This window comes from Trematomus bernacchii, unplaced genomic scaffold, assembly GCF_902827165.1.
Source record: "Trematomus bernacchii unplaced genomic scaffold, fTreBer1.1, whole genome shotgun sequence".
Taxonomy (NCBI): Eukaryota; Metazoa; Chordata; class Actinopteri; order Perciformes; family Nototheniidae; genus Trematomus; species Trematomus bernacchii.
In genome coordinates, this window is record NW_022987828.1 from 6,180,406 (window position 1) to 6,199,381 (window position 18,976).

The following is an 18,976-nucleotide window of genomic DNA, read 5'->3' on the forward strand; positions in this document are numbered from 1 at the left end:
CCTTCGAGGTGTCTGTTGTATTCCTGCTGTTCAGCGAGAGTCTTCAGTGACCGCGGGTTGTGGAGCACTGCCAGTGGAGACGCGGCGGAGTGGAGCGATAATAACGCGCTCCTCACACCCCATCAGTGTGACGCTGATATATTCTCCTTCTCCGTGAAAGACCACAGCAGGACTCACACACCAACACAGGGAGCAACCCACAACCCTTAAGGAAAAGGGAAAAATCAGGAGGGGAAGCAGAGAACTGAAATTACATATTCTTTTTATGAAAATGAAGGATTTGGCCCCTCTATAACACTAAACGTATACTACATAATCACATATGCAGGATATAAAATCTTCTGTATTGCTTTAAACGTTCTCTTTGGAGATTTGGAGATTTCCATTTGCATTGAAATTACGTTTTGTTAAAATGTAAACTCCTACAGGTCCATCTAATTTGCTAATATAGCAGGTAATACATGGAGTGGGCTTGGGTAATGAGCTGTTACAGCTTCTCTTTTTAAATTCAGTCCAGAACTCTATTAGGAGCCTCTAAATGAGGAAAATTGATGTTTCAAGGATTACTTGAGACCATCTCCCTCAATCAATTAACCTGCATAATCAAATTGCCAACAGCACTTACAAAATAAATGAAATAAATTGCCTCAAGATTTGAGGGAAATAGGATGTAGATTGTTTTGTAAGTAATGAATGGTATAACAAGACCAATATACTGTAGAGGCAACACGTTGGCTTAAATCACCACACGAATACTTCTGCTGCTTTTGTTTTGTCCCACTCCTTGGTGCATTATCTCTCACAAGCGGATGAATAATTCTGCACTGCAGTTGGTGCAACAACAGGTATCATAATTCTGCACAAAAACACTAACTTTAAGGTCATAGGTTGTCAGTGTTTGATGGGATTTTTTTTGCCATCAAACAACAAGAGCCTATGACCTCAACAACAAAGCCAGATAAACCATGGTGAATTATCTGGGTTTGCAGACAGTTTTGAGCAAAAGAGAGATGTTATTGATGACAGTATTTCAGAGAGAAATGAGGCCCTTCATGATGAAAGTTGTGGAAACATGCAGTGAGACAAACAAGACAAAACCGCACAAGTGGTTGCTGAGAGTTTAGGTCAAAATGGTAAAAATGATATGTGTTAACTGTATTGTACGCATGGTTTTATCTTCTGTTGCACAAATGCACACTCTGTAATATGAGTGTGAAAGGATTCCAAACACCACAGTCATTATGATGAGGTACCAGCCGTGTTCCCACTGTGTCATTTTAAATAGATTTTATGATTCTTTACATTATTATTTAAGTGGATATCGACATTTACTGTGAATGGTCTTTAGTCATTTCAAAACTCTTTTGTTTGGTGGGAAATCTTTGCAAGATTTAAGTTCAGAAGTTCAGCAACATTATAAAGCAACATAATAGATATAATTGTGTCCTTAATGTCATTGTTATTCAATCCTGCCTTTCCCGAAATTGCTCCTACCTCTTACCGCTACCGCTTCTTTTGTACATGCAGTCTCAAATAGTCAGCTATTTTCTTGAAAGACAAAATTATTGGCAATTCTTAAGATTTTGGGTTCTTTGTCAAGTTCTTTGTAACGTTTATAATATACCAGAAGCTGGGCGTTTGAGCCCCTTTTCATTACTTTGAGCTATATATTTCACATTCTTGTTGAGAGAATTCATGAGAAGCTCTTAAAAATAATATGAAATTCTTTGTTTACTTTTAGTGTAAATCATTGAGCTGTATCCAATCCTAATACCAAGCTTAGCTTACTGGCTGTAGCCTCATATTTGGAGCGGGGTATTGATCTTAGCAACTAACCCTTAGCAGACAGCGAAAAAATCATACTTTCCAAAATGAATGAATGAATTTTTCCTTAAGATTAACAACCGTTAAGCCAATACTGTCACGATCTGTCTGTGTTGTGTTTTGTCTTGTCTTTTTCTGTCTTTGGTTCCCTGTTTTGTTTTGAAAAGTGTTCACCCCCGTCTTGCCTGTTGCTTCCTGTCTCTGTGTTCCCTCCTGCCTGATTGCCCGATTGTGTTCACCTGGTGCCCCTGTGTTTTCTCCTCCCTCCTCACCTGTGTCTTGTTTGTGTGATTGGTCTTGTGTGTATTTTAGTTCTGGTTTTTCTGTCTGTCATGGTTGGTTCCTTGTGTGTCTTTGACTGTGTCACAGGGTAGTGTTCTGTCTTCTACTTTGTTACCTTGGATTAAAGGAATTATCTTGGAAATCTGCATTTGGGTCCTGCCTGCTTCACTCAACCCTGACAGAAGGAGCCAACCAGAAATGGGCCCAGCAGATCCATTTGAGGTGGATTTACAAAATGTTACCTTTTCTTTAGCTTGCTGCTATGGTAGGTGGAGGGGAGCGTCCAGTGTTCAGCAGAAAGAGGCTGCTCTGGCAGAGGCTCACCAGGTGGCAACAGTGGATCAATCTTTAGTTAAGTTCTTACCTGACTGGATTTTGGATTTCCTTTCGACGTGTGATTCCCGGCCTGCTAGCCCCAGGCATGCTAGCCCCCTGCCTCCCAACTCCCAACCTGACACCATACGTCTCGGTGTGTTCCGTCTGGAGTCAACCCCTGCTTCTTCCCCATTTCCTGCTCCAGTCCAGGAGCCGTTCTCGGGCACTCGTCTGGCTTTTGGAGGTCCACGGAGCCTCCAAAAGGCTCCTAAGAGAAGGAGTCGCAAGTCCAGGCTAGCAGCCCGAGCCCCTGAAGCCATGCTTTGGGCTCCAGTACAGGCCGCAGCAGCCATGGTTCCAGCCTCAGTTCTGGCCCCACACAGCCATGGTACCGGCTCCAGAACCGGCCCACACAGCCATGGTTCCGGCTCCAGAACCGGCCCATACAGCCATGGTTCCAGCCCCAGTTCTGGCCCCAGCAGCCATGGTTCCGGCCTCTGTTCCGGTCCAGCACGCCATTTCTCTTCAGGGAAATCTTCTGGGCCAACATGAGCAGATGATGCGAGCCTTAGCTGAAAGCAATCAGTCCTTGGCTCTACACATGTCAAACCTTGCTGCTCAGGTCTCAACTTGGACGTCTTCTGCTGCATTTCCTGCCTCCTCCAATCCACCTGTGGATTCCACTCCAGCCCCTCGTGTCCTGTCGGTGGTCCGGCCGACTCCAGCATCTCGTCACCTGTTGTCTCTCCGGCCGACGCCAGCCCCCCGTATCCTGTTGGCTCTACGGCCGACGCCTACCCCATGTCCTGTCCCGTTGGAGGTCCCGCCGACTACTCTTCTGCCGGGGGTCCTGCCAACCCTATGTCCTGTCCCGTTGGAGGTCCCGCCGACTACTCTTCTGCCGGGGGTCCTGCCAACCCTATGTCCTGTGCCGTTGGAGGTCCCGCCGACTACTCTCCTGCCGGGGGTCTTGCCAACTCCATGTCCTGTCCCATTGGGGGTCCCGCCGACTACTCTTCTGCCGGGGGTCTTGCCAATCCTATGTCCTGTTCCGTTGGGGGTCCCGCCGACTACTCTCCTGCCGGGGGTCTTGCCAACTCCATGTCCTGTCCCATTGGGGGTCCCGCCGACTACTCTTCTGCCGGGGGTCCTGCCAACCCTATTTCCTGTGCCGTTGGAGGTCCCGCCGACTACTCTCCTGCCGGGGGTCTTGCCAATCCTATGTCCTGTTCCGTTGGGGGTCCCGCCGACTACTCTCCTGCCGGGGGTCTTGCCAACTCCATGTCCTGTCACATTGGGGGTCCCGCCGACTACTCTTCTGCCGGGGGTCCTGCCAACCCTATGTCCTGTGCCGTTGGAGGTCCCGCCGACTACTCTTCTGCCGGGGTTCTTGCCAATCCTATGTCCTGTTCCGTTGGGGGTCCCGCCGACTACTCTTCTGCCGGGGGTCCTGCCAACCCTATGTCCTGTGCCGTTGGGGGTTCCGCTGAGGGTCCTGCCAACTCCACGTCCAGTATCGTTGGAGATCCTGCCAACACCTGTTCCGCTGTGGGCCCTGCCAACCCCAGATTCTGTCCTGTTGGGGGTTCCACCGACACCTGCTCCGCCGGGTTTCCTGCCTACACCGTGTCCTGTCCTGTTGGGGGTCCCGCCGACTGCTGCTCCGCCGGGTTTCCTGTCGACACCTGTTCCGCTGTGGGTCCTGCCAACCCCATGTCCTGTCCTGTTGGGGGTCCCGCCGACACCTGCTCCGCCGGATTTCCTGCCAACACCAGATCCTGTCCTGTTGGGGGTCCCGCCGACACCTGTCCCGCCGGGGGTCCTGCCAACTCTGTGTCCTGTTCCGTTGGGGGTCCAGTCGACACCAGCCCTTGCTCCATCCGGGGTCCCATTGACACCAGCCCATGTCATGTTCAGGATCCCGTCTATGCCCCCGTCGGCTCCGGTTCCTGTCCGGCCGATACTGGGTCTTGCCCGGCCTCCGGAGCTGTCCCGTCGGCGCCTTCCTGCCCGACCTCCGGAGCTGTCCCGTCGGCGCCTTCCTGCCCGGCCTCCGGAGCTGTCCCGTCGGCGCCTTCCTGCCCGGCCTCCGGAGCTGGCCCGTCGGCGCCTTCCTGCCCGGCCTCCGGAGCTGTCCCGTCGGCGCCTTCCTGCCCGGCCTCCGGAGCTGGCCCGTCGGCGCCTTCCTGCCCGGTCTCCGGAGCTGTCCCGTCGGCGTCTTCCTGCTCGTCCTCCGGGGTTGTCCCGTCAGCACCTTCCTGCCCGGCCCCCTGAGTGCCGCGGTCTTCGCCCTCGAGCCCGGCCTCCTGAGTTCCCCAGCCGTGGTCTTCGCCCTCTAGCCCGGCCTCCTGACTCTTCCAACCACTGCCTTCGCTCTCATGCCCGGGCCCCTGAGTTCGCCCGCTGTGGCCTTCGCCCCTTTTTGGACTCTGCCTTGCCCCCGGGCCGTCCGCCCGGGACCCCTTCCGGGCCCGTCCTCCGGACCCCCTCCACCCACCCTGTTGGTCCTGGTTGTGCGTCCCTCCTCCGGGCCCCCTCCACCCACCCTGCTGGAATTTTTTGGACTTTTGGGGACTTTTTGGGACGTCTGGGATCCGTCCCTTGAGGGGGGGGTACTGTCACGATCTGTCTGTGTTGTGTTTTGTCTTGTCTTTTTCTGTCTTTGGTTTCCTGTTTTGTTTTGAAAAGTGTTCACCCCCGTCTTGCCTGTTGCTTCCTGTCTCTGTGTTCCCTCCTGCCTGATTGCCCGATTGTGTTCACCTGGTGCCCCTGTGTTTTCTCCTCCCTCCTCACCTGTGTCTTGTTTGTGTGATTGGTCTTGTGTGTATTTTAGTTCTGGTTTTTCTGTCTGTCATGGTTGGTTCCTTGTGTGTCTTTGACTGTGTCACAGGGTAGTGTTCTGTCTTCTACTTTGTTACCTTGGATTAAAGGAATTATCTTGGAAATCTGCATTTGGGTCCTGCCTGCTTCACTCAACCCTGACAAATACACCAGAAATGAAATATGACTGAGATCCAAACATGTAGTAGCCTTCTAATTCATTAGTAATTATGAAATATGACTGAGATCCAAACATGACTGAGACTGAGAACAGCAAAACGCAGAACTCATTAGTAATCCTCCAGTATAACAAACATGTTAACACAGTGCAGATAAAAGTCGCTTGGAGTTCACCCAGCAGGACTGGAGACGAGAATGATGCCTGGAAAACTGCCCTTTAATAGTTGTGTCACAGAAATGAAAATGAACAGGCTGCTCTCACAGTGACATGTCCATTTAATGTCTTATTTCCCTTCATGGTTTCCATGACAGCACAGTTTGGTTTGTTTCTGAATGAGAATCCCAGATCCTTTTAGATTCTATTGATTTCTTCATTATGGTTTTCTGAAAGGGTTGAGTCTTCTGTAAATATGTTATCTTCAAGCTCATGGCATTGTTAATAATAAGAACTCCAGGTCTTCTTTCTCAGAATTTTTAATCAATAGTTTTATATGAATACTGTCAGAACAGAGTCCCCGTTTATCTTCCTGTTGAATTGCTGATCCTTCCTGAAGCACAGCACATTTGTTACAGCTGCGGTCTGTGGGGATTTTTGTTTGTTGTGGCCCAGTATGTCTGTGATGGATTGACATGAAACTTAAAACAAGGATCCTCAACCTTTCCTGTGTGTTTGCCATTGATAAATACGTCCCACTAAGGTATTGTGACATGATGAAAAGAACTCAACATTGAGTTTGAAGTCAAGCGCTCTGCCTCTTCTCCGCTGATCAAATGAAGCACAGTGAAAGAAGATGATCACAAATAGGTAGCAATTTATTTCTATATTCAGTTGGATGTATGTCTTAAGGCTCTAAAGATGAATATATGAAACTCCATACATTCAATTAATTATTAAAGAAGGTAGGAAGGTATTCCACAAAACTTTCCAATAAATAAAAACTGAATAATATACAATCAGGCCAGGACATTATTATTTTGTATTTGACCTTATATCCTAAGTTTGAACTAGCAACTATCTGAAAGGAATGGCTGTGTGAAAAGGCTGTAGAAATGTGGAGCTGAGATCATGCTGCAGGTAAGGTATGAAAAGGCTTTAACTGTAGTATCATGCTGTAAACAACTGTGAAATCATATCAGTGTTTCTATTGAAATCCATTTATTTATCAACCTTTTTTTACATTGTGTGTTGGTATTGAATTACACTTGCACTTGATATCCAGGCACCATCAGTGAGCAGGAAATGCTTCCCACACAGGATCTTAACAATATATATATCAAATATAACATCCACTGTGTGAGATGTCCTGGGTGTATGTATTGTACATGCTACATTCACTGTATTTTCTCTTAGTATTTGTTCTGTTCGACCTTTGCCCAATGATTTTTTTTTGCATTATCTTTTTCATTGCTCATTTTAGTGCAATCTCAGACACTTAATAACACTGCAATTGTAAAGTAAGATCCTGCAAAATGTAATGTATTTTTTATTTGATGGGAGAATAGGTCTTAAAAAAATCTAAATGTTAGTACATTTATTGTGAATAATGAGAAAAAGAGTAAATGTATAGAATGGTTTCATGTGAGCAGAAGGATTTGTTGAATTGTTGAAACAGCTCAGTAGTCATTGGGATATACCTAAAATTGCTTTTTCTCAGCAATAATGTTCGAGACTATTTTAAAATGTGCCTAGCACACAAAAAGAAGCAAACTCTATTAGTTGTCCTTTTGAAATGTCCTCCATTGCAGAGACAGCCATCTGCTAAATGCCAACATGTAAAGTGGTCAGACAGGGACTGTGCAAGCTTACTTGCTTCCTTCCCCTCCCTCCATCGGTGCTTGCAATACAATCAGTAATCTATTCACCCCAAAGGTGAGCTGCATTTCAATGAGGCTCAGTGGAATGCCAGCAGCATTGTCAGGCTCAGTCTTGGGAGTTGGAGATATGCTTTAGGTCGGTACATCCCAAAAGTTCAGTCTTACAGTTTGTACTGAGCTCAAGACTGCCATCAAAGCCATAACTACTGTAGCTGACAGAGTGGAGGCGGAGGAGGACGTCTTACAGTATGCATTGCATCACTTAATTTTGAAGCTATTGTTGGAGAATATATTGCTGTATCTCTTCAAGCTATACATGTATGGTGGAAATGAAAAGACAGAGTAGGATTAGTTTTAATATGATGGGAATCCCGTCATAGGAAAGAATATCCAAACAGGGATGGAGTTGCAGAAGTCCCGCTGCACCTGAAAATTCAGCTCCACAAAAAACCCCTGTACTGTACATAATAATACTGCCTTATGTGCGGCTATTTGCATGCAATGGATCAGAATTGTGAAAGTGAGGGCACCTGTTCAGGTGATTTTAAAACATAACTCCTCATATGCTGCCTGTGCTTCATAAATAAGTTATGTTATAATGTAAAGGCTTTGTGTTGCCCCTTTTTGAGGTTTACGTCTTAGCTTAGAATATATATTCAGCTTCCTCTGGCTTTTAAGAAAAACTAAATCCAGATATCTTTCTGTGCTTTTGAATGGAAGTCAGTTTGCAAGGAGGACATAGATTAAAGTTATATCTCTGACAAAGCGTAATGAAATAAGATTTTCAGATTTGATGCCTGAGGTGAATGAGACTGTGTCCTTCCCCAAGGTATGCATTCAGACACAAATGTTTTATTTCATCACGTAACTATGGATGAAGAACACACAAAAGATTGGCTGTGCTATCTACCGTAAAAGTGTATGAAACCGTATGGTTGGGAGCAGGTCCTGTGCAGTTGGTTGTGGGAGAAGTGGAGAGGAATAGTTCCTTAAAGAAATAAAAAAAATGTTTTGATATTAACCTAGAGTTTTTAGTTATTATTATTAGTTATTTCTCTTATTATACAAAATGCATACATTCCTGTGTTTTCCCTTATAAACACACTTATACAAGTTATCTTTATCTTTACTTTCAAATTGATGGACACCACAACATTATCTATCAAAAAACATGTACCGCAATAATGTCTAGATCTATAATATATATAAAAAAACAACCTCAGCATCCTTTATGAAGCCATGCGACTGAAGCGGTAGCAGGCAGGATATTGTGTTTAGTGATGGCTGGGGCATGTGGGAAATAGGAAGAAATTGAATGTCCTTACAGAGAAGCTTTGTTTGATAAGCTTCTCTATTTTAATGGCATGATTATATAGATTGAATGACAAAAGAATATTGAGTATTCAATGTTGTGTCCTACATTGTTTTTTAAACTTTATTAGTGCTTGATTTTACCTTAAAAACAGGTCAGCATTTGGATCTTTCACTCATTACTTATATGATGGAAGGGGAGTTTAACTTGAACAGATGCTGAAGAACTGAATCCAACCACATTACTGCACTTGCACAGAGAAACTAACTACAATGAAATGAATACACCATAATTACTAATGACTGTAATTTTCAGAGCCATTTATGTATGAGGTGTGTGCCTGCTGGAAAGGCTCTCACATGTTCATGCCAAGGTTGTTTCTATGAAAACATTCTATGAAAAATCATGCATTTATCTGCCCAGTGATATGGATACACTTCAAAGTCTTGGTCAATTATTCACCCTTCACCCTATTTACATAAACAATTGGGTAAACTCACAGAAAAACAAAAACACAGAACATCCAGCGGTATAAATAAATAATTTAGATACACTTTTTCCCTTCTAGTCTTTAGCCATGCTTTTCTATCTTCCATCAATTATGTTAAGTGAGCCTGGCTGTTTGGTTTTGTTTTTTTGTGAGAGTTTATAATGACATTTCTGAGTACTGTATGTGTTTTCACTAAATGGACCTTATTTAGTCTACCACCATCAATACATGTTATTTTAATAATCACTAGACTGGAAGACTTTTGTTTTGTCAAACCGTCTCTATTGAGAGCTTAAGGGAGCTCTGATTCCAGGGGGCAGATCCTTATATATTGATTTTTCTTTCAATAATCAACACATTTGACACAATCACTCTTCCACCCTTCAGATCGGATAGCTGTGATTAGTCTTCTAGATGTTCTGGTTGACATCAGCCAAGATGCTTCTTCTTCGTTTTGTCTGTGATCCCAATTTTGTCACAAATTTCCCTGATTGTCACTTCCATTTTATTTAATTGAATGCATCATTTGACAAAACATTTAGAATGAACTCTAGTATAAAATCAGCATATCATTTACATGGTTTAATCCGTAGATGGCAGACAGGAAGAAACACATTCAACATCATTCATGTTTTTTTTTGTTTTAATCCAATAAAGCCCAAAAAATATAGCTGCGGGAAAACACAAGGAACCAATTGGAAACTGGCTGGTGGCAAGCTATATTAAGTTTCAGTTAAAATACAGCTAAATACTCAGTTGTAATGCTAAGTCATTTACTGTGGAGACGAAATATTTATGAATGAAAGAGATGAATCCCTTGTGTGTATGCATGTGTTTTACGCTGAAGGCCATGTTTCTCTGTGCTTAAATCTGTCACCTTGAGGAAATGAAAGAGGAAATACTTTAGTCATCCCTGAGAGGCTATTGAGAATGTGTATTGCATTTTTTCATTGTGCCTGTAGAGCACATTTTGTTTTGCCTTAAGATTAATAATAACACAAACCTTAGGTGCATGACGTCTTTTGCAGAGGATAGCCTCTGGTGTTAGAAATATGCAAACCCCACAGCATTAAAAAAAGCTCTATCTGAGCTTGGTATTTTCATCGTGTGAAGTGGTGGGTAGTTTGTATGCTATTGGTATTCATAACACATATAACCCTCTGAATATACAGTAACACCAGCAATATGTAATGTGCACACACATAGATGAGCTACACCAGTGGAGGACAAACTTAGAGACAGCTTTAAATATTTTATAATATAAAGGTCTGTATTCATCCAAAACATATTTTCCTTACAATAGTATTTATCAGTGCATATCTCCAAAATACCATACACGGAGGTCAACATGTAAACAGTGTTTTCTAAAAACATTTTCCAGAGTAAACACAAAAAGAAAGACCAACGCTAAGAATAAAAAGATTGTACATCAAATGTGCATTGGTAATAAGTGACCTGTGTAAACACGTTACTATTTCTTATGTATGAGATTACCCACTCTATGAAAGAACTTCTCAAACTTATTTTCACTGTGCCCTCGTGCAGCCCTGGTGAGGTGGTGTTCAATAGCTGTGTCACCTTTGGGAAGGCCTTTGGCTTTGTCCTTAGGGTTTCCAAATCCCAGAGTAGTGTGCATGGATTGTTTCTTTTCAGATGAGTACAAAGGCTCAAATCTGCTGTACAGACGAGACTCTGGGCCTCGGTCTTTGCTCAAGCTTCCTGAATCAAGGCCGGGCTTCACGCGTTTCTCAAAAATGCTCGGTTTCTTGTGTGTGCTTGGTTGAGCGAGAATACTTTGATGCTCCTCAGTTCTGAATCGAGGTTTCGAAGATGTCTTATGGTCGTCCTCTATTCGCGTCCTCTGGCGCTCCGAGTAGGACCTGACAGAGCTGGTTGTGCTTTGGGGAAGTTTTCCTCCTCCATGTGATACCCTGTCCTCGTCCTCAGCCGTTATGGTGTCTGTGCTGCCGCCTGAATTCAGACTCTGTGTTTCTAACATTCCAATAGAATCTTCTTTTTTCCCTTGTATGTTGAGTGCAGATTTTATTTTATTGGAACCTTTCTTTAGAAGTTGCTGGGAACTCATGCTGTTGGATGTTGCTGTTAAATCCTTGCTATTCCCACCCAGAGCTGCTGCTGACAGAGTCCTTGATGGGGGCTCCTGCCAAGTGGGAGTACCAGGGTTGTTTCTGCCGATGATACTCTTGACATCGTAATGAGAAGCAGATCTTTGATCTTCTTTCAGATTTGACCCATATCCTCCACTCTGTACATTGATCCCTGCGGTGCTTCTATTAACTTGCGTCCTTGTATAAGCTCCGTACATGTGACCTGAGGATTCATGCGCGTACTCAGTGTTTGATCTCGGATCTGCCACACTGTGCCTCTTGTTCCAACTGTCTGTCATGATGTCTGGGTTTCTGATCATGTTTCCACCTTTAGTTCTGCCTAAGCTAGCGTATACAGAGTTGTAAGAGGTTCTACCTGGACTGTAGATTGCCTCATTTCGATTGTCATCCAAAATCTGCGAACCTTGCCTCTTTAACATGAACTCTTCATTACTTATTCTGTTTCCAGCTGCAGCTGTTTGATTCCACTGCATTGATGAGTGGTGCAAAGGACTGTTTGTTGCTGTTGAGTTAACACCAATGGAGTTGTTAATGTATCTGTTTTGCTCTGTGTGCTCTGGTATGGTGGACCTGAAAGCAAGGGAAGATCTCATCCTTCCCTGCATGAAGGAGTTAGCTTTGTCCTGTGGCTCAAACTGGTCTAAATTGTCACAAGAATCTCCGAATGGGACTTCAGAGTTTTTGAGGTAAGAATCAATCCTCCATGTGCGCATGAACGACTTGGATGTATTCTCTAGTGTTGGCATGTTCTGCTGCAAGGACAGAATCTGTTTGTCGTTGCCATTGTACGACTGACGCATATTTTGACCTCTCTGCATCTGTGTTGTTTGTAGGTAATTGTCCATGGGGTAGCGGTTGGTTCCATTTCCTGTTTCTCTAGAGATATTCCAGTTGCTCGCTCTGGGCCTCATGTTCTGCGGTATGTATCCATCATTTCCATCTTGTATCTCACCAGCATAGCTGTGCCTTTTCATGTAGTCTACTGTCTCTGTAGGCTGAAATTGGGGCCTATGGGACTGAAATGTGATCCCGTTCTCCACCGAGTGCCTAGGTTTGTTTGGTTCCTCTTCAATGAGCCTCTCCTCGAGGTCTCTGGCTCCTAGCTTTCTCTCACAGGTTTTCCGATAGACTGTGTCCAGCGTATGCCTCAAGTGGTCCCCCCGCTCAATTTTCGGAATGGAATGAGATTTTGACAGAATCGGCCTCCCATTTTCCCCGTTGCAGAGTTCAGATGGCACGGTTGAGCGGGCGTAGAGTGTTCGAAACTCCTCGTCGTAGGACTTTGCCAGGTGGCCTGTGATAACCTGCACCATGCTCAGATTCACCTTCTCAAATGACCATGTGAAGCTGCAAACAAACACCACAAAAAACATGATTATTTATTACTCTAATAACAGATCAAGATAACAGACTATGGTTTTATATTGCACTCCTAGTAGGAATTAAAGTGTTACCAAGACAGGGCAAAGAACTACAGAGAAAAAGCAAATGTATATGTGTTTTCTCTGGTCTGAGAAACGATTCTTTGTAAAGAGCTGTTTTGTGTTGAAACATTTTCTCGATAGATAAGTTTACAAAAGTGATCAATAAGAAATGATGACAGCAATTCAGAGTGTCAGTAAATGTAGTGGTTCACTTTATGAATGCATTTAGTATATGCCTCAATAGTCACAACCAATGCAGTTTTATTTACCTGTATGAGCCATAAATCACCTTCTGGCAGTCGACCAAAAGAAACTTCTGCTCCATTGCCCCATGAAATTTAGCTCCTGATCGACAGACGTAATCTTGACCTTTCACAGTGCGCACCCTCATGTTCTGTGGTCAGAGCAGTGAAAAGATGTCAAAAATCATTATTGTTGAATTAATCTTATAGCAGAAGGTATGTCAATGATCAAATATCTGAGAATAACAGACATGCTGTCCCTGTGCAGATATATATATAAAGGTTGGAAACATGTTGTATTGGTTGAGTCCTACATTAGCGGTTGTAGCTGGCATGTGAAATGCACAAACAGGAACTATATGGGTGTGTTTACATCTTTAGAATTTCTTGAACAGAAAAACAATTATAACTCCACCCAAGACTACTGGGGAAACCAGCAGTGAAGTACAAAGAGGCTATTACAAAAGACTCAGATCAACATTCACAACTTTGTATGCATGTCAAAATAGTTCAGAATTACAAGTGTGCAAAAAAATGCCAGGTTACTCATTCAATGCAAACATTTAAAGAGATGTGTATGTGTATTAGTGTTGTTAAAGACTGTTGCCCTTAAATTAGTTTATCACCAAGTGTTTGCTTCTTGAGAGTTTTTAATCACTTATCATATGTATCATTCAATAACGTGAGAAAACAATTGAGAAAGAAACAAAAACATGTTTAAATCAAATATACTTACTCGGAGTTGTTGAAGTTTGACATCTTGATTTTCAGCCATTCTGAGGAAACTTTTAAAATGGAAATCATCCAAAATCAAATAAACCGGGACTCCTCGTATCGAGGCATCGACAACTTCTTTGAATATATCTACATCTGTGAACTTGTCCATCACAATGGCAACGACCTGCAAGGACAAAGCGAAAACATCTAATCAGTTCAATGGGGCAGAGACCATCTTACACTTGTAAAACTTGGAATCACCGATTTGAAGGGGCAAGAGATACATTTTTTAAATGTAACTTGTCATCTTAAATATATGTATTGCACAATGTAACGGTTGTGTAATAGTGACAACATCTTTGTTTTGATTGGCTGAGTGCAAGCTGCCTTTCACTCTGCAATTCTGTCTGCTTTCAAGTTGCAATCTCGCACCAGTCAACAACAGAAAATGATAGCTGAACTCTTACCTCTCACAATAAAAGCCCTATACATCTACGATGCATCATTGCTTTAAGCATTTTGCTGAAAAGCAACTCAACAAAATAGCTTCAAACTCATCAAAACAGATTGTAGCCGCAATTCCCATGGAGCATGTCTGTTGAAACAAACAGAGTAATGCTAATGTGGAAACTCTACCCAGCAAAGGAGCCCATATATGGAGGAGGCAAGGAGAGTGACGAGGGAGAGGAAAAAAGCTGTTCTTTGTACTAAGCTGGATCAGAAAGAAACCAAACCTGCCTACTTGTTTATAGTTACTCTGCCTTTATAATATGACATCAGGGTTTCTAATTATTTGGGATTTGTACTGTTGTTTCTTGCTTTGGACAGTTGCCTAATGTTAGTGGATCTATCTTCTTGTTCATGTGCACATCAATAGACAGAAAAAACATAAAAACATAAAAACAAATCCATTTGTGTCCCTCCCCCGAACATATATGTGTGTATTCAAAAGCCAATTTAAAGATATATATTTTTAATATACATTAAAATGTTAATGAACTGCAATAAAAGATCATCATGTTAAAGTGCGGTTTAAACACGTTAAATGTTATAAATCAGAAACATCATACTGTTTTTCACTAATGAGCTCTCTAATTAATGCTGTTGGGATTTTTCGCTCATTTAATTTCCTGTTTATGTCACTCAAGATGAAGCATGAGAGGTGTTTGTAAATGATAATCATGTATGAATATCTTTCAACCTTACAAAAGAGACGAGACATTTCTGCTGTTGTGTCCCATGACATTTCTCTCTGCATTCAATTTAGATAATTATGCGGGAGAGAAAAATAGCTTAATTAGGGCCTTCTGAGCTGAATTTCGTTGTCTCCTGACTTTCCTTTCAGTCTTTGCCTTGGAAGTTGGTTTAATTAAGAGTCAGTGCAGCAGTAACAAATTGTAAAGATACAGAATACTGATGGTCTACTCATGACAATTCTCAGGAACAAAACTAGCTAATGATTCATAATGACACAGTTTGGATGGGTGAGGTATTAACTGTGTCATGGATATGACTATAATCTATTGCTCGCACTGTATACGGTTCCCACACTTTCTTCTCATTACGGGAAGCTGCAAAACCAGATTTCGCTCTTGACAACCCCAGCAGACACTCCTAGCAGTAAAGATTAAGGGCAACAATGCTTTGTGGTGGTGCCCTGAGGGGGGAAGGCGCTTACGACATAATCTAGAAGAAATTAAACACAGCGGTACAAAAGGTTTGTTTGAGACATATTACTGCTCTAATATAGCTTTATAACGACACTATAGGGTTATATTTTGCTGGATTTTATTACCTGTCTTGCATCCTGAATATGCTTCCGGATCACCTCTTTGATGGAGGGGTGGTTTAGTCTGGGTGGATGAAAGAGCAGATCTATATTTGTCTGTAGTATTTCATGCATGACCTCCGGCCAACCCATCTCCAATTCAGGGGTTTCCACATCCGAGTGGAGTGGCCAGTACGTCCCTGAGGATGATTCGTTGTCGGGTGGCCCATCGATTTCCTCTGGGTTGTTTTGAGGTGGGAGCTTTTGTGCATTTTCAGTGATGAAGAGAAGTTCCTCCTCTGAGAGGAAACTGCCGATACGTTCTCCCTTGAGAAACTCTTGGTAACTGTCTCTGCCGACATTAACCAGGCTATCAATCGCCAGGCGATATGACTCCTTATAGTGGGGTTGGATAGCATCTTCTGATTTCAACTCTCCCCTCAAGGACGAAAACCTTGAAAGCTCTGGAGACTCCATCACTCAAGACTGTTTCATTAGGACCTGTCATGGATAATAATGGAATCAATTACATGTTGTAATAGGATCAGGGATCATTATAACAGAGGGAAATGCTGAGAGACTGGCTCTTGGTTAGAGCAATGACGCAAATGAAAGTGTTATGCAATACATGGGAAGATGGTATAGTTGATCGCAGTGTAAATATCACACAATAGCTGCAATGATTACAAAAGTAAACAACCTTGCTTCTATTTTGCATGTAATGTATGACATAATAGAATGCATTAGTGTTAAAGACTGAAACCTTCCAATAAGGTAAACAGATTCCTGAGAAACAAACCTGATCTAAGAGCTAATAAATGAATAGCTAAGTAGCAATTAATAGGTAACACTGGACCACACACTTAAAGGTAGGGTAGGTAAGTTTGAGAAACCGGCTCGAGATCGCTAGAATTTGAAATAACACAACCGGAGAAAATCTGCCACTTCCTTACAGAGCCCCTCCTCCAACACACACGAACGCGCACATGACCAATGAGGGCACGAGATAAGTTTGTGCACCGATGGAAAATGATTGGTCGTACTTTTTACAGTACTACGGCTTCCACAGATTAAATTTTGTTATGGATTTTTTGTCAAAGCACTTAAGATATTCATTGCTATCGGGATGTTAAGAGCATTCCATGGAATATATACAAAAAGTGTATCTCGAGCCGGTTTCTCAAACTTACCTTCCCTACCTTTAAAGCAGATAATGAGAGGTTACTTGAGATCAGAACAAAGATATACTCTAAATGTAACCAGTATCTAGGTTAGCAAATAAACCCATTTATTAAGTTTTTCAGTTAATGACTAGCTATTTGATTAGTTCCTTGCTTGTTAACATGCTCTCTTGTACCTTTTATGTAAAGGTTACAGTGTTTGTTTACATTGGGATTGTGTGTACTACAGTAGTAAGTTAAAAGGATCAACATGTTGAGTTCGACACAGAAATGCAAACATAATATTTCAATCTTCAACACATGTTTAACAGTCATATACAGCACATTTCACCCCCTGTATTTCTATTGATTACAAAAAAAACTAGATTGACTTCAATAAGCCGCATCATGAAAACTCACTCATCATTTCAGACACTAAACCTGTTCACAGGTTTAAAGGATGACTAGCCATGAATGCCAAAGGGCGAAAGGGTTGTTGCTGCACCTATAGTGTGGTTTAAAATTAGGGTGAGGTTAAATAAAACTAGTAAAATAAAATATCTTGATATTTCATATTCTGCAATAGTATTTTGGGAAGTTGGTGACATATAAACCACAATTTGTCTTTAAAGTAAATTACCATGTTTTAAATAACTTTCATCACAAAAAGAAATGCAGCTACAGTAGTATGTGTTTTAACTTAATCTGTCAATGAACATTTGTTTAAAAAACCCTTTTTTTAACTGTTTAAAAAACGGATTTATTTTCACTACTTTTATTCAAACCACAATAAATGTTATGATATTTGACTCTATGAATCCAAACTAAATCCAATTATCCATGCAGTGAGACAGAAATAGCTGACATTTTTCAGATTCGAGCATTTCTGATACATTTAAATGTCAAAAGGGCAGAGAAACAAGATCAAATGGTGATGTAATAGCCGCTTTATGGCTGAGTTTGCATTTACTTTTCGTTCAGGTAAGTTTTCACTGCTGGTATTATACTTACTTTCTACCCTTACAATCTCTTTTTTATGGGTATTGGCACTTGTATAAACCCTGTTGCTGCACTTATATAATTATATATTTACATATTCAACATTATATAATTCGCAGTCAGCATTAACTCTGCTGTTCCTTATTTAAATAGATATGCCAAACTAAGAGAAACACAGAGTAGCTATTTTTGCAGCATGTTTAACCATAACCTTCACCACATACTACAATCTTGTACCCAGCCTATTTACTTCTATGTACATGTTATCACACTGTTCAGAGTATTCCTTTAAAAACTGAGGCATTTAATATTCCTAAAGAGCCGTAGCTTTACGCTGTATGCTAACAACAACTATTATCTTATGCTCACAATGAGAACTTACATCTGGATTGTGAACTTGTAAAAGTCCTCTTGACTGCTCCCAGGATATCCCTCTTGGATTAATGTATGTTCAGCTTCTGTTCAATATTTGGAGAAACTGGCAGCTGGAGAGACACAAAGACAAGTAGCTGTCTCAACTTGATAAGCAGTCTGCAGATGGAGGGTGTGGATTCCAGTTTTGACATGCAAAATGGTCTGGCTCGAAACCTGCACACAGGCAGCCATAAACCTGTTTGAGGCATTTAGCCACTCCCCTGCTCTGTGCAGGGACAAAGTGCACACTGACGAATTCAAGATAATGATAGACACACTGTAAGGAGGCTTTGATGAATACGTCATTGTTAGTGTTGGACCCCATCAACCTTTGGTGGGGACGCAGCTCTATATGCATCTGTAGGAAGCAACAAGCACTTGTTATGTCCTTGTAAATGTTTAACGGAACCAGACATTGAGCATTAAGCTTATTGTAGATAAATTGACTTAATACATTTTCTTTATTTTGGTTAATAAAATCCACATTCTTCTAGGAAAACACTGCAAGCACTGATGTCATTCCACCAGTCCAAAGAAGAGCAAATATTCCCGTCAAGGCAGACAGGCTGACATTGTCACAGGTAGAATCTTCAAGACATGTTTTGTGTGAATACCTCTTTGGAATTTATTGTACAAAAAATGATGTAAGTGGCTTTCCAGGAAAGAAAAATGCAAGAGAAATGGATGTTTGTGTCACAATGCGACACATTCACACTTTGACCCATGAATATTTGCTGTATGTATTGTATGTTCATGGCATTATGAAGGTATTTGTTCAGAAATGTTTCAGAAATGTTTCAAACAGAATATTATTCGTTGTCCTTGTATGTGTTCAAGGGTACATATTGTTATGGTAAACATTCCCACAGCTGATGCTTTGACCGCACACATACTTTTATAACACTGTGTTAAGGCAATAACAGGTTTTATATTTTAAACACTCACGCTGATTTACAAAAACCTTTGAAAATGTATTTTAAAATGATGTGAAAGAATGCATTTGAAATGTTTTGGTTATATATAGTAATTATGTATACATTCATTGTATTCGCCTTGCTTTAGGTAAAAAGTGTTCAACAAAAAAA

General features: G+C 42.0%; 1 protein-coding gene across 1 annotated transcript; it reads right to left on the reverse strand.

The window, feature by feature from the left end:
• Window positions 1-9,663: 9,663 nt before the first annotated feature.
• fam83b (family with sequence similarity 83 member B) lies at window positions 9,664-18,034 on the reverse strand. The gene is made up of 5 exons (XM_034151848.1): window positions 17,860-18,034; window positions 15,346-15,819; window positions 13,570-13,734; window positions 12,861-12,985; window positions 9,664-12,514 (listed from the first exon to the last, which is right to left on the reverse strand). Exons 2-5 carry the CDS (start codon window positions 15,793-15,795, stop codon window positions 10,510-10,512), a joined length of 2,745 nt encoding a protein of 914 aa, XP_034007739.1. The 5' UTR covers window positions 15,796-15,819; window positions 17,860-18,034; the 3' UTR covers window positions 9,664-10,509.
• Window positions 18,035-18,976: the final 942 nt, after the last annotated feature.

Bases quoted from the DNA above. Each gene is read 5' to 3' on its own strand.
- fam83b (XM_034151848.1), bottom strand. From the start codon at position 15,795: ATGGAGTCTCCAGAGCTTTCAAGGTTTTCGTCCTTGAGGGGAGAGTTG. The intron at 12,986-13,569 runs GTAAGTATATTT...CTCTGACCACAG, and splicing joins TCAAACTTCAACAACTCCGA to AACATGAGGGTGCGCACTGT. The intron at 12,515-12,860 runs GTAAATAAAACT...GTTTGTTTGCAG, and splicing joins GTGATTTATGGCTCATACAG to CTTCACATGGTCATTTGAGA.